The sequence below is a fragment of the Haplochromis burtoni genome, unplaced genomic scaffold (assembly GCF_018398535.1).
Source record: "Haplochromis burtoni strain Fernald_Lab_line unplaced genomic scaffold, NCSU_Asbu1 Contig_426, whole genome shotgun sequence".
In the NCBI taxonomy this organism is placed as follows: domain Eukaryota; kingdom Metazoa; phylum Chordata; class Actinopteri; order Cichliformes; family Cichlidae; genus Haplochromis; species Haplochromis burtoni.
This window is the reverse complement of record NW_024582787.1, coordinates 440,400-456,898: the sequence shown is the minus strand read 5'-3', so window position 1 is coordinate 456,898 and position 16,499 is coordinate 440,400. Positions and strand designations below refer to the sequence as shown.

Sequence of the window (16,499 nt, the reverse complement as noted above, 5' to 3'; positions counted from 1 at the left end):
TGTACCTCTGGTGCAAATTACTGACCTCTGTCATCATTTTAGGTGGGGGAACTTGCACAATCGGTGGCTGACTAAATACTTTTTTGCCCCACTGTATGTTTGGAAGCCATCCTGTCTACTCACACAGCAAACTCTGTATGCAAAAATTAACAATAGAAAAGTGTATTCGGATGGACATACAAGTGTGTCTGTGCGCGTGTGCGTGGCCTGTGGCGCTGCTCTAGCCTGTACCAGTACAAACCTCATTAGGGGGATTATGGCTATAATGGACTAGAGGAGATGGCTGACTGATTCAGACACTCAGCAAGATTTATGTCCCTCCTCTACAGTAAGTGAACACTGCTGAAATACACATACAGTACACCGACACACACACACACGTGCGCACACACACTGTCCTTGGCCATTGCTTAGTGGTATCACACAAATTTTAAAGCATGTACATAAGGTACGTGCATAAACACAGACACACTTGCACACACACAAGCATGCACAAAGACTCACAGACAGAAAAGTCTTAAAGAGACACATGTTGCACTGTGACACACATCACACTTGAACTGGCCATTTTTTATTGTAATTTATGTGCTTCTTTACTTTAACACATTTTTAGCACCTTAAAAAGCTAAAATCACACACACACACACACACACACACACACACACACACACACACACACACACACACACACACACACACACACACACACACAGTTATCTACAAGTCAATGGAAGCACTGCGGCAGAACTTATTACCCACACATTGCTGCATCTTGTAGAAAAAATGTGTTACAACACTGGCGTCTAATCAATTGACCTCAATTATAAGCCCTCTCACACTCAGTCGCTCCTGCACTCTGACGGCCACTGGAGAGCTTTAGAATGTAAGCTTCTATCTTTAGATTCTTAGGAGCCATTTATGACCTATAAGACAGAAATATCTTTCTGTGTATGCTTGTGAGCTTCACCGCACACTAATTTTTCTTCTTTTTTTTTCATTAAACAGTTACTTCTAATTTTTGGTGCTTATACATAAGTAGTAGTACTTGCAGGGACAGAACACAATGCAACTATTTTTACCCGCTGACTCAGAGACATACTGAGTTTAGCTCTGTTTTACAATAACAGTATTCTACTGGCAAAATCGTTGTAAAGCATTTATGAGAAATCCCATGTATTTGTCACGGAGATGTCCATTTATTGCTGTATCACTTTAAAAATGTGTCGCAGAGGGTTCTGCGGCACCCACTGCTGGATAGTATATGGCCTGCGTGTCTACAACTACTTTAAGTTAAAAGTAAATAAATGAATACATACATTAAAGAAAATACATTTATGTTATGAATTTATTTGCAGATTATTTTTCACATTCTACTGATATTTTGATATCACTAAGAGTTTAATAGGAAAGCTAAGGAGCTTACTTGCCATGTGTAGTCAGTACTGTCATGGTCTTTAATTTTCTTTTTGTATTTGCTGAGTCCTGGTCCCTGTTTTGATATTGTGTTGTCCAGTGTTTCTTTATAGTTACTTCCATCTGTCTTTTCTGTATTTTTGTTACCACTTCTTTCCTCCTTATTGCCATTTCCTGTTGTTTAGGTGCCTTTTCTCTAGTTTCACAGTAGTAGTTCCTAAAGGTAGATACTGTTACTTTACTTTACTGCATGGGTGCTGGGAATAGGAAAAAAGCTCAATGTGAACTATTTTCAAAAGTGTGAGCCCAAAATTCAAAATTTCTCCAAGTTCATTCAGTGTGAAATGAAATCAGAGGTAGTGTTTATGAAATGTGAAGCTGCACAGACTGAAGAAGTTTGCACTTCCTCAACATGTTTTCTTTACCTGCTTAAAAAGTCGGTGTTGTAGCTTCATTCTAAATGAAGAACACCACTTGGTGTAGGAACTTAATCAACCCTGTGCCCCCACACTATAGTGTCACACAGTCACAGAATAGTCTCCAGCAGAGACAACATCCTGATGGCCAGTGTCCAAGAGCAAACTTCATTATATCTGATCACCAGGACCATGGCAAACAAGAAGCTTTCCTCCTCCTCCTCCTCTCCTCCTCTGCTCCTCTGTTGTGTAACAGTCTCAGTCTCTCACTCTGTCTTTGTTTTGCCTCCCTTTAGCCCTCTCCTGTATCCCTTCACCTTTTGATTATTCCCGATGCAGGCCTCATAAATCAGAGCCCTCTTCGCTTCTCTTTTGCCATGTCTTCCTAATCTATTTCTCTGCTCCTCTTTCTTTATCTGCAGCCCCCCATTCCTGATTGATTTCAGTTAGCTCATTTTTGTTCATATGCTCTGACACACCTCCTCTCCTTCACTATATGAGATTAACTATATGAGGCAACATTTTGCATTTTTTTCACAACCTCAAACAGTTTGTCATAAAATTCCAATAAATGAGCAAAACCATTGGTTTTCAATTATAGTCTCCTAAAAGGATTTGATTAAAAAGAATGCTCTTTTAAAATAAAAATGCTGTATGTCCAGATGAACCTTGCTTGCCTAACACAACTCTGTACATTTTAGTGCCCTTCATGTATATATTTATTGTGCAGACTGACAGACACTTTGTTGCTTTTTTGTGCTGCTGTTATTGCTGTGGTTTCCACCTACATCGCCACCTGCTATGTGTTTGTGTGCCCCCCTGATGGGTCTTGATTTCTAAATTAAGCCCCACAATGGGGGAATTATTTGCGAGGCTCACTGGATGTTATGTATCGTGTTGTGATGTGCATGCCTTACTACTGCAGGGGGTATCATCAAGAGTGGAGCAGTACCGCCAAGTCCGACGTTAATGCCTTTTCTTTTTGCAGTAATGTTCAAACTGGTGATGTGAGTCTCTCCTAACAGTGGGAAACCTCTCCACTTTGGAACCTGGGCCAGTAAAGTTGCGAGCACATTGCATCACTTTGCCCTTACTTTAAACGCAGCAATGTCACTGCTTGACTGAGCTAGAAACTTACTGTCTCCTTGTGTGTGTGTGTGTGTGTGTGTGTGTGTGTGGGTGTGTGTGTGTGTGTGTTCCTCATGTAAAAAGCAAAAAATAACATATATGATATAGATTGTTTTTTAGGTATGTAGCACTTTTTTACTCTGAGTACTTAAAGTCTCATTCTCCCAATCACACACACATTCACACAAACACCATATCTACAACTCACACACATACTCACACTCCAGTGGATGCATCAGGGGGAACTTGGAGTTGATCTAGCATACTTTGACACGCAATCCATCAACCTTCTGATTCTTTTTTTTTTTTGGTATTTAAAACTTTATATTCAGTCATGTATTTTTTTTTTTTTTTGCATGTCCCATTTGGCTCTTTTGCCATCAGAATTATTGTCTAAAGGCGAAGAAAGATGCCCAACGGATTTACTTTACCAAATAGACCATCCCAGCCTTGCCATAATGGTCTATTTGATTAACCTTTTATTGTTTATTTTATTTTATTTTATTTTCACTTGCTAAATACGGGACAGATTTGACTGGGGAAAAGAAAGGGGAGAAAGAAAGAAGGAAAGAAAAACAGCGGGGAAGAGGGACGGGGATAAAGGGCAAAAAACAAAAACCAACAAAATAAGCAGACAAAAAATACATATATCAATCACCTGGATCACCTGTTGAGAAAGAAAAAAGAGAAAACAAGCAGAAGAAAAGAAAGAGCAACATAATAAACAACATCACGATGATATATGGGAATATAACAGTAAATACTAAATATTAAACATTATTGTGCAGCACGATCGACAGCGCACAGTGTGCTTTGAGGTAGGAGCCAAAAAAGGGTGTAGTTTGTGTGTGTGAGCACCCATGTGTACACCTGTGAGCATGAACACGCTTGTTTTTAAAAGGTTCCTTCATGTAATGATCTGCTAGAGGGTGTGGGGAGCCACAGCCCCGTCCTCCAGGGCATGAAGCAGGTATGGAGGAGATCAAAACTCCAGACATCCAGAGGCCCTCAGAACACAAGAGACCAAGGAAGACCAACAGAGGGGCAGCCGCACCACTATCCCAGAAAGAGCTGAGGAGAGCCCCAGATGAGGGGTCACTCATCTGGGGCCCGTGAGCTCCACCGGCAGCCAGCTGTGCCTATATGTATGTGTTATGAGAGTGTGAGTAATGTGAATGTCTAAGTTGTGGGATAAAATTGAGGCACAGGCAGCCAGAAGGGGACAGAGGGGGGGGGAAGCCTCCCTTGCACCCTGGTGACACACCTTTACCCCAAGGCCCTGCATGTGTGGGTGATTCATAGGTGATTCGCCCTACCTCTTGAGCCACAGCCGCCTCGTTATGCAAGGTGGAATATAAAAGATGGATATGCCCACTACAACGTCTCACGCTGGTTAGTGAAAACCTTGAACTAGGTATTTTGTCATCACCATTTTGTGATAAGCAAGGGATGACACTCACTGTTAAGTTGAGAAATACTACGTAGCTATTGGTTAGAAAGTTGAAACTGACAAATTTTGAGGAACCTGTGTATCTTTATTTTATCCTGCTCTCTGACTCTAATAATTAATACTTATAATAATTTCTAAAAGAATGTAATCAATATTAATTTAATTTAGCAATTGATACATAAACTTGTATACAACCTGCAATTTAAAGAAAAAAAAATTAGCAATCAGACTGGTCACCATTAAAACGGAGGGTAGGCAGAGGAAGTGGTGGTGGAATATACTGAATTAAATGTGATGTCAGCACGTTACATTCTAGCACATAAAATGTGTTATCCACATCGAAACTATTCTTTCACTTGAAAGAGTAGTTGATCTGAACTAACAAACAGATCATCTGCAAAAGAATGGCTTATTTGAAGAGTTTCAGTCAGATTTCAGAGCTCATCACAGCACAGAAACATGTTTAATGAAGGTTACAAATGACCTTCTTATTCCCTCTCACAGTGGACTCATCTCTGTGCTTGTCCTGCTAGAATTCAGTACAGCGTTCGATACTGTTGACCATAATATCCTATTAGCGCGATTAGAACATGCTGTAGGTATTACAGGTACTGTGCTGCAGTGGTTTGTATCATATCTATCTAATAGACTCCATTTTGTTCATGTAAATGGAGAGTCCTCTTCACACACTAAGGTTAATTATGGAGTTCCACAGGGTTCAGTGCTAGGACCAATTCTGTTTACTTTATACATGCTTCCCTGAATAATCAGTCCCCATCTTATCTTAATGACCTTATAGTACTATATCACCCATTAGAGCACTTGGCTCTCGCACTGCAGGCTTACTTGTTGTTCATAGAGTATTTAAAAGTAGAATGGGAGGCAGAACCTTCAGTTTTCAGGCTCCACTTCTATGGATCCAGCTTCCAGTTTGGATTCAGGAGAAGACACTATCTCTACTTTTAAGATTAGGCTTAAAACTTTCCTTTTTGCTAAAGCATATAGTTTTGGCTGGATCAGGTGACCCTGAATCCTCCCTTAGTTATGCTTTTATGCTTTAATCCCATGATGCACTGAGTATTTCTTCTTCAGTCACCTTTCTCACTCGCTATGTGTTAATAGACCTCTCTCCACTGAATCATACTTGTTATTAATCGTCTGGCTCTCTTCCACAGCATGTCTTTTATCCTGTCTTCCTTCTCTCTCCCCAACCGGTTGCAGCAGATGGCCGCCCCTCCCTGAGCCTGGTTCTGCCGGAGGTTTCTTCCTGTTAAAGGGAGTTTTTCCTTCCCACTGTTCGACCAAAGTGCTTGCTCATAGGGGTCATATGATTGTTGGGTTTTTTTTTTCTTTATGTATTATTGTTTGGTCTAGGTTGCAATATAAAGTGCTTTGAGACGATGTTGTTGTGATTTGCCATGGTATAAATAAAATTGAATTGAACTGAATTGTTAAAACAGAACTGAACAGAAATGAAGTTGATGACGAATACCTGGACAATAACATCGTAGTTACTGGCAGGTTTTAGGTATGTTAACAGATGGTTTCATTTAACCACCTGCAAAATATGTGTTTTAAGTAATTGCCTGCTGGTGAAAAATATGAAATATTATGCAAAATATTACAAAGCATCTACATAGTTAACCTTACTGGCTATTTTCCAGTTTCAAGGCCCGTTAGAGGGTAGCTTATCTTTTGTTTGTCTGTGAAGGTTCTCAGTCATCCAGGTCATCGTAGTCTAAGGAGCTTGGAAAGAAAAGCGTCTGGACTTCTTTAAGTTGCTTGAAGATGTTTCACCTCTCATCCGAGAAGCTTCTTCAGTTCTAAAGGTCAAATGGTGGAGAGTCCCAGATATAAACCTAGTGGGAGTATTCCCCCCACAGAGAGGACAAAGGACCCCCTGATGATCCTCTATCCGACTTGTAAGTTCACCAGGGAAGACACAAAGGACAACTGTCTGCCTTTCCTGGACTGCGCTGTGCACATTGAAGAGAACGGCAACCTCAACATCGAAGTTTACCGGAAGCCCACACACACGGACCAGTACCTCCTTGACTCCCATCACCCTCTGGAACACAAACTTGGAGTAATTAGGACCCTACACCACCGGGCAGAACATGTTCCCTCTAAGCCTGAAGGAAAAAAGAAGGAACACACACATGTAAAGGAAGCACTCAAAACATGCGGTTATCCTAATTGGGCGTTCTTAAAGTCAGCAAAGAGGCACAGAAAAGAAGATCAGACACCAGCGAGGGAGGATAAGAAAGACAGACGCAACAACATTGTCATCCCCTATGTAGCCGGTGTATCAGAAAAACTCAGGAGAGTTTTCTCCAAGCACGACATCCCAGTGTATTTCAGACCCAGCAACACAGCTCAGACAAAAACTGGTTCACCCGAAAGACAAAACGCCAAAACACAACTTAACAATGTGGTGTATGCTGTACAGTGCAGCGAGGAATGCCCAGACCTCTACATTGGAGAGACCAAACAGCCACTTCACAAGCGCATGGCACAACACAGAAGAGCCACCTCCACAGGACAAGACTCAGCAGTCCATCTGCATCTTAAGGATAAAGGCACTCTTTCGAGGATGCCAATGTTCACATTTTGGACAGAGAGGACAGATGGTTTGAAAGAGGAGTGAAAGAAGCCATCTATGTCCACTGTGAGCACCATCTTTGAACAGAGGCGGGGGTTTACGACACCAACTCTCTGCCATCTATAATCCAGTTTTGAGATCCCTTCCCAGACGCCTTAACGCCCACTCACATCCTGGGCCATCTGACCTCAGGAATCAGATGATAAGGTGGGCAGTTTATGACGTCACCCGAACTGCTGATTGTGGGAGCGCGGTGCCATTTCCGGCTCACACAATCAAAACAAACACACTGTGTTGGAACGACGACGACAAGAAACATGCTTAAAAGCAGCTCAAAAGAAAACGGACGGTATAGAGACCGATTGCGTCCAGAGGCGAAGCAGCGGTACTTGAAAAAAAATAGAGTGCATCGCAAATCTGGACCCATATGAAATACGGCAGTGGAGTAAAGACCCAGACGACTTACGCCACTGTCCTACCCCGATATCTTCACGTATCTTGTTAACCTTAACCATCACGTTCGCATTTCTGAGTGCCCCATGTGTAACGTTGGTACCCAGTCTGGATTTGTTTGATCCATTTCATAGGCAGGCTTCCCTACAGTTGTGCGAAAGAATTAGCAAATTGTTACGTAGCACGTATGTCTGCACAGTCACTCAATTCTATGTTTGTTCGCAATTTCTAAAACCTCCGAGAGCCCCAACAATAATATTATTAAGCTATAAAGAGTGATATGAACATATATAGAACCGGAGTGAAAATGTCTGGAGAACACCAACAGATATCTGGAGATGGAAGCAAACTGGATATCAGCTCATCTCACGGCTCTATCCAGGCTAGACGCCTTCATTTTTTAAGGTCCGCCATATAAGCTCCCTCATGTTGCTTTCAGGTTGGGAAAGAATAAAAAGACAAACACTTTTTAAGCTCATTCCCGTGCCGGTCATGCGATCGAACATTGCAGCCGACCACACAGCAAGGACGAACCTGTTGTGTGTGCCTTCGCTCCTTTTTCGCTTGCGCTTTGTTTGGACCCGGAAAATGGTGCATCAGGCCAAAATCCTTTCCACGCCCACCCCTGTGACATCACACTCAAAGCCTATAGGGTGGGCCAGGTTTCACAATGAGCTCACCCGAAACCCTGGCTGATTGTGACCCACACCCATTTTCACACCTTGGCTCATGTGATTAGGTAGAGGATCATCAGGGGGTCCTTTGTCCCTCTTTGGGGGGAAACTCCCACTGGGTTTAAATCTGGGACTCTCCACCATTTGACCCTTAGAACTGAAGAAGCTTCTCGGATGAGAGGTGAAACATCTTCAAGCAACTTAAAGAAGTCCAGACGCTTTTCTTTCCAAGCTCCTTAGACTACGATGACCTGGATGACTGAGAACCTTCACAGACAAACAAAAGATAAGCTACCCTCTAACGGGCCTTGAAACTGGAAAATAGCCAGTAAGGTTAACTATGTAGATGCTTTGTAATATTTTGCATAATATTTCATATTTTTCACCAGCAGGCAATTACTTAAAACACATATTTTGCAGGTGGTTAAATGAAACCATCTGTTAACATACCTAAAACCTGCCAGTAACTACGATGTTATTGTCCAGGTATTCGTCATCAACTTCATTTCTGTTCAGTTCTGTTTTAACAATTCAGTTCAATTCAATTTTATTTATACCATGGCAAATCACAACAACATCGTCTCAAAGCACTTTATATTGCAACCTAGACCAAACAATAATACATAAAGAAAAAAAAAACCCAACAATCATATGACACCCTATGAGCAAGCACTTTGGTAACAGCGGGAAGGAAAAACTTTAACAGGAAGAAACCTCCGGCAGAACCAGGCTCAGGGAGGGGCGGCCATCTTCTGCAACTGGCTGGGGAGAGAGAAGGAAGACAGGATAAAAGACATGCTGTGGAAGAGAGCCAGACATTAATAACAAGTATGATTCAGTGGAGAGAGGTCTATTAACACATAGCGAGTGAGAAAGGTGACTGAAGAAGAAATACTCAGTGCATCATGGGATTAAAGCATAAAAGCATAACTAAGGGAGGATTCAGGGTCACCTGATCCAGCCAAAACTATATGCTTTAGCAAAAAGGAAAGTTTTAAGCCTAATCTTAAAAGTAGAGATAGTGTCTAAGGAAGGAATTAAGGAAGACAAGGGCTGTTTTCTTTCTACGTCTGTACAATCGTTTCATTTTGGCAACCAGAGCATTTGCCCTCTGCTGGCCATTGAAACAAATCCCAGTTCAGGGTATGTCCACATTGGACTCAATGTTAAAACATCTGGCCTTTCTTCACTGCGATCATCTCACCTAACTTCTGTCCTGTCTCCTTCCCTCTTCCCAGAACCAGTCACACGATGACCGCCTCCTGTTAAAAGGGAGTTTTTCCATCCAACCTTCGTTAAGTGGTCAGAGGGTCGTCTGATTGTTGGGATTTTCTCTGTACTATTGACACAGTCTCTACCTTACAATATAAAAGACCTTGAGATAACTGAATTGAATTGCATTGAATTGGAATTACTTCCTAAATCTGGTTGGGTTATCTGTTCATTGTAAACTCTACCAACTTGATAATATTAAAAAAAAAAAAGCAAAAATATAAAATAAAGGAGCAATATTATGAGGTGGGAAAATGTAATAATAAACTTTAACATTTTTATGGCAAATTTCTTCGATCACTTTAATGATTTCCCTTTAGTGCTGCTTTGCTGTCATGTTAATGCAACCTTTTTTAGAAGTGGTACATCTTGTCACTCACCATAGTGTGGGATGATAGCCCAGGCCATGGCTGAGGCATAAATTCCTCCAATCATCCAGAACATGCACAGCCAGCTCAGATGCTCTCCTCTCTTCTCGCGAGCCAACACCTCCGCAAAGTATGAGAATACTATCGGTACTGCTCCACCGATCCTGTAAATACAGCTTGTTGTAATTAGCTATGCATGCTCAAAAAGGCAATCCTCATTTGCCTCATCAGCGCTTGCAACAATGAACATTTATCACAATATGAAACTGATTTATTGTTACAGAAAACATTTCTTCATTTGTCACTGTGAAATGTACAAACGTCTGAAACTTTTTTTAGAACATGTCTTCGCACATTTTTTGTTCATTCGTGTCACAAAGCAGATTCTACACTATTCTGGCTTATTTTCTGAGTCTTACCAGATCATCAGGAGGCAACGGCACTTTCCACTGCAGCTTAGTATTTATTTGCACAAACTATACTGTCATCTTCTTGACCAAAGAAAATGAAAAATCACCACACTGTAGCACACAGGATATTACAGTCTTTGAGCCATCTTTGCTGCTTTCTATCAAACTTGCTTATTATATCATTTTCCAGAATCACAGGTTGTGTGGCCTTTAAATTTAACATAGTGAACATGTCTCAAATTGCATAGTTCCATATTAGTACGCTGTTGTATCTTGTGTTGATGTGAGGGATAGGTGCACTGAACTGAACCCTTTCAGTGAGGTGTCAGTAGAGTCAGAAGGAGCCCATCTGTGACTGCAGTAACTGTCCCCATTTTTTTCATAGCCTCAGAGTGTCGTACATATTTGAAGAGGAAAAAAACCAAATGGCAAATCTTACTAGTGTATCTCTTAAAATTAGAATATCATCAAAAAGTTTTTTTTTTCATAATTTATTTCAGAAAGTTACATTTTCATGTAATCATTCAACACGAAGCCTTTTTGTTTTAATTTTGATGATAATGGCTCATAGTTCATGAAAATACAGTATCTGATAATGTATTAGTTATTTCTACAGATCAATAAAAAAAGCATTAACAATACAAAAACTTCTGAAAGGTATGTTCATCTATGCACAACTTTTTGAGATGCACTGGTTTTACTGTCAGTTTTATGGTTGACTACAGTGTTGCAAATGAGAAGCAGATAAAGAGCAATCAGCATTTCTTTTATTATTATACATTTGTTTCTGATTCATTTCAACATTAATTAGCTGAATTTAATATGGATAGATGGCTTTGGAGAAAAACAAAGATAGCATGTATTGAAAATGTTGAACTTCTCCTTTAAAGTCTGATCTGAGCTGTAGCTGTTATATCCCAAATTTCTCACTTGAGCAGCCATCTGTGACATTTTAATTTCTCACTACATGTAGAAACTAAGCGCTAACTCATGAGGAACAAGTAAAGAATCTGCATTGCCATATGCTTTGTATTACCTGAAAAATGCCAATATTAGATAATTCATCCATTTATTCATAAATTTTTCAAAGTGCTTATACATCTAAGATGAGGTGATAGAGCCTGTCCTAACACTTAATTAGAGGTGGGGTACACCCCTTTCCATTTAAGATAAAGTAAATAAATCAAAATCAAACCCTTTTCAGATCATCAACATTACATATTCATAGAAACTGCGTAACTGCAAAAAGGCTTAAAGCAAATGAAAATGTATATGGCTTGTTTTCAATTCTCAAAAACAAAAAAACCAACCATGTATAAAGTATCCAGTAAATATTCAAGATTGTGGTGACACCCGAGAATCTGATGAGATTGGGTTGTGCCTTTTGTCCTGCTTCTTTTATGTCTGCGTGGGAGAAACTTACAGTAAAAGGTTATATATGTATGAAAATAATTGTCTATGATATTCATTCTAAAAATGTCAAAACCTGTTTAAGGTTTTGCCAGAGGAGTGACTGATATGACAGACTGGTTTAGAACATTAAGTAAAATTGCACTAAAACTTAATCTGTGTGAATTCTTATATTTATTTTTCATTATGGCACTGTGCTGTGAATGTCTTTTCCTATTTGCTGAGACAGCTTCTGATAGCAACGCTAATAAGGTAGGAAAAACTCAATGAAAGGAACAGTGAAACACACAGCACTGGATGTCAGATCGTATTTCTGCCAGAATGAGGATGGAAAAGAAAGCAGAAGATCTCAGTGACCCCTTACAAAGCAATGCCTCTTTGTTGTTATTCCCAAAGGTATGTGTACAATCATAGATACCATCCCACACCATAGACTACTTTCTGCATAAAGATTGACAACTAGTGGTGACATAAAAGCTAAAGCTGCTAATGAAATTTTAAAGCCATTAAGGCAGAAGCTGTTTTTCAGATGATGTGAGGTTTACTGGTTGCTTACAGAACTGTAATTAAATGCACAAGAGCTGAGTGCAGCTCAGGTAAACCAATCATGAATGCCCTCAGGCACTGTGGCCCATTCTGATTTGAATATCCATTTTGGTCTAGTCATGAAGCAGCACCAGCTTAAGCCATCACAACTTGATCTAAATGTTCATACACTATACAATCTAAAAAGGATATCATGTCACTGAGATGGGAGGGCTGTCAAAGATCTGTGCAGCCAAGCAGACCATGCTAGCATTAAAACACCCAGATGTTCATTTACAGTACTAGCTGATTTCTGCAGACCTTTCTCTTTTGCTTTATTTCTTCTATACCCCTGGGTATGAGGAAGAGCTGATGCCTGGCAGTTAGTATAACTCTTGTCATGTGTTTTGAATTTGGAGGAGGAGAGACAGCAGAGGAAGTGGTGGGAAGATAGCAGGAAGAAAGAGTTGATATATCCCCAGGGAAGAGAAAGTGATAGATCATGAATAGTGAGTGGAGGGGTTCTATGCTAGTGAAGGCGTGTGAACGCATGAAAGTGAAACACAACTTAACCCGAGCCAGACACCATTGCTCGCAGAAGTATAGGAACATACAGTGTGCCCTGTGACAAATGGAGGAAAGGAAGAGCTCCCATAGAAGAAGTGCCAAGTTTCTCCTGTGACCTGAAATTTGGATAGAAACTCTCTTAATCTTTATCCAAAAGGGCACTGTCTGCCGAGTGACGTTATTCCTCCCACTCTTGTGTATCTGAAGTGAGGGGCCAACCCAGAAAGGAAACTAAAATACATATCTTTATTTTAACTGTTCGTCCGATTCGCGATAAACACATTCCCCAGGATTACACTCTCAATTGCTTGCCATGTGCAAGCGATTTATGGTGACAGAGAATGACTATGAGAGAGAAACGTGGGATAAAGCTTTTGAGTAAAAGGTTATAAGACATTATGGTGAGGATGAGTGAAACTTTAAGAATAAATGGAGCAGGATGAAAGAGAAAGACGCTATAAATGATCACAAACTCATGCTAGGAGATCACAAATGTGTGTTTTGTTACTTGGAAACCGCTGGAATGTGAACAATAATCCTATCTCACAGTTTATATTGGAAATATAAGGAACGGGACAGGATATTCAGCCAAATTAGTATCGAACCGAACCTTAATCGATCGGCCGTGAAATTTCCTTCTTTTAGCATAGTCACACACACTTTATTGTAAGCTTTAGAATGTAATGCTGTTCTGCATCTTCGCCTACTAAATAATAAACCAAAATAATAACTTCCTATCCACTAATAAAAACTGTATACCCTAACTTATACAACCTATAAGTCTTGTACAAATAACTAACAGGACTGTTAAATAATCCCATTAATTCTAACATTCCAATTATTCGCTCATTTTATCCTTATTATTTTATCTATAAGACAATTGGGAAGTGAAAATTGTGGAGAAAAATTGAATACAAAATAGAATTTGCTATTGTTTAGACACTAATAAAATACAAAAACAATTTCTATCGATATACTATCATGTTCTATTAGTAATTGTATTCTACTCACTATATATATATATATATATATATAATATAATATATGTGTGTGGTGTTGTGTGTATACACATATATACACATTACACGTTCTATAGGAAAAACTGCTATAGGAAAACTGCTAACAAAGCAAATGAAAGCTATGCACTTGTGCTAAAAAGAAAATATGGATCCCATAAATCAAAGAAACATGTAGTCACAATTTTAAAAACTAAAGTCGGAACATTTTTCATCGGTAACAGGGAACATTTCATAGAATAACAATGCTCAAGTCTCAGAGCCCTTGAACATTTCTTTAGCCTCGTCTGCTCAGTGTAACATGTCATGTTTCAAGTTCTGAAGTATCTGTTCAGTGATGACAGACATTTCCCACGACCCTGCATTCATTCTTCAAATAAGCTCTTTCTTCCCTCTGAGATCTTCCCCTCTTTTTAAAACACTGACAAAGAAGACTTTTTATGTTTTATCACTGAGCCCTCTCTTGTCTTTGGCAAGAGCTTCCCTTTAATGGACTCTCGAGAACATATCGTGAAAACTTACAGCGTCACAGTGCATCAACACAGTGCATCAACATTATATGTAAAAAGTTTTCATATACTGAGCAGACTTTTTAAATAATTTATATTGCCAGCCCACATACGTCTATGAAATAAAACCTCAGTCTCACTGCCAGTCTTTGGCTACTATTAGCAAAGAATGAAGAACTTACCTGCCTATTGCAGTAACAATAATGTCAATGTCATTGTGCTGATGAATAAACATTAGAAACATTTGTTTAGTCTTTGTAAAAATGAAAAGGTAAAATTGACGGGTTTTGCACACATCAAACAAGACACAGTGTGCTGTCCTCTTTCTAGCTGCAGCTCTGTGTAGACGAGTCTGGTTGCAGCTGCAAGCAGGATGCTCTTGCATGTGACACAGTGTAGCCAAAAACTGTTGTTAACATTGCTTCAGGAGACATTTTTACTTGGACTGTGTTTTTTTAACCCTTCAGCTGTGGTTTTGTGGACACATTTTCTACTCTGTAACTACTTTTATTATTCTTGTCAGGCCCAGACTAGCTATTTCCCCTGGTTCCAATCATTATGGTAAGCTAAATGGCTGCTGGCTGTAATATATGATATATTTAATTCACTGTGTTTACTTTTACCTTACACACATGAAATTGGTTTCAGTCTTTCTATCTATCTCTATGCAAGAAAGCCAATATTTCCAAATATATTCCTTTGACTGTAGTGCCTGTATTTAAGTATCTATATCCATCAGTGGTTATGATTGTTTTTAGTAAAACCATCAGAAAGTCACATTCTGAGAGCAGAAACTTTAAAATTGTTGGTTTTAGAGGGTTTGTAGTTTAGTGTTCACCTACCTCTGAATGTCTTGAAATGTACTCATTCCATGTAAAAGTCAAGTAGATACCACATGACCAGCAAAGAGCTTGCTAGTTTCCCTCATCATTCTCCTCTCAGTGGGCTTCACCTGGATCAGGTGCAGGTGCTTCTTCAAATCTGAAGTACAACTCTTCACTGGAGAAAGAACCATTATCATCAACAATATGCTGCAAATATTTTCATGTTTTAAAGGCTGTCCTTTTTGCAGTCTGACCTTAACATAGTCACTGACAGAACCACTGGACTGGATTATTTTCCTTTTCACTGTCAACCAGGCAAGAGGCAACCAAAGAGGAACAAAATCTGGTAAAGAGATTATTTTGTGTTATATTTGGAAAAGGCAGCTCATGGAGCTGGAGGCGGCAGACTTGAAGATGGTAATACTTTCACTGGAACTGACCAGGAGGGACAGGGTTAGAAATTAGTACATCAGAGAGACAGCTCAGGTTGAGTGATATGGAGACAAAGTTAGCAGTGGTGAGAGGGTTCAGACGTGGGCAGAGGTGGGATAGTTGATATACTGGAAAAAGGATATTGAATGTAGAGTTGCCAGACAGAAGGAAAAGAGGAAGACCACCGAGAAGGTTAGGAGGATGTTAAGGATAGGGTGAGGCAGATGATCCAATGTAAGTAGCTGATCGACAAAGAAACTTAGCTTGCAAAGCTAATACATTAGGTATTTGTTGCAAGGGTATTAAAAAAAGTAATATGCTCCACTTTTTATAACAGGGTGCTATGTATAGTCTGAAATAGAAGACTAAATGTGATTCTTTCGCTACCCAGCATATCGTAACATAACATTATTTAGACTGACATTTAGAATTAGGGCTTACAACCTCCCGGTGCTCGCATACAACCACCAGCCAGAGGCCAATAAATGACATTTAAAACAGATATTACATATAACTGCACTAACTTCACCAGTAAGAGCAATCACAGTAGTAAACAAAGTGTAGTTATCTTCATCCCTTAATGATCTGTCCCAGCATTTCTCACTGCAATCAGATTATGATTTTAGCCCTGTTGCAATCAATGTCTGATTTCAACCTCCGTGTATTATGATGAACATGTTATTCCTGTTTTCCCTCTGCTTTGCACGCTATTTACTTCACGGGTAGTGATGGACTCTCATCCTCTTTCTTTCTGGTCTGCAGTTCCTTATCTGCCACTTCAAACAAAAGTCACTCTCCCACCCAAACATTGTCTAACAGCTGCTAAAGATGCTCCTGCTGCTTTCAACTCACTTGTAGCTTCCCCCTCCCTTTCGCTGGCGGTACACAGAATACAGATTATCATCAGAGCATCCCTTTGTTGCTGCATGAAGGGGATGGGGGTATTTGAGTTAGATCTCCTGGATAACATTCGAAGCACCCAGATTTAATTTCACGCGATCCTCTTTCATGCTGACAGAGTTGCTCAAAC

General features: G+C 39.9%; 1 protein-coding gene across 1 annotated transcript in view; it reads right to left on the bottom strand.

Moving 5' to 3' along the window:
* LOC102289876 (synaptic vesicle glycoprotein 2C) overlaps positions 1–12,567 on the bottom strand; it is a 24,434-nt gene extending 11,867 nt beyond the window's left edge. The window contains exon 1 of the mRNA XM_005945690.3: positions 9,789–12,567. Coding sequence (XP_005945752.2) covers positions 9,789–9,852 — 64 coding nt within the window. The 5' untranslated portion in view covers positions 9,853–12,567. The remainder of the gene's footprint in view (positions 1–9,788) is intronic.
* Between the last annotated feature and the right edge of the window lie 3,932 nt (positions 12,568–16,499).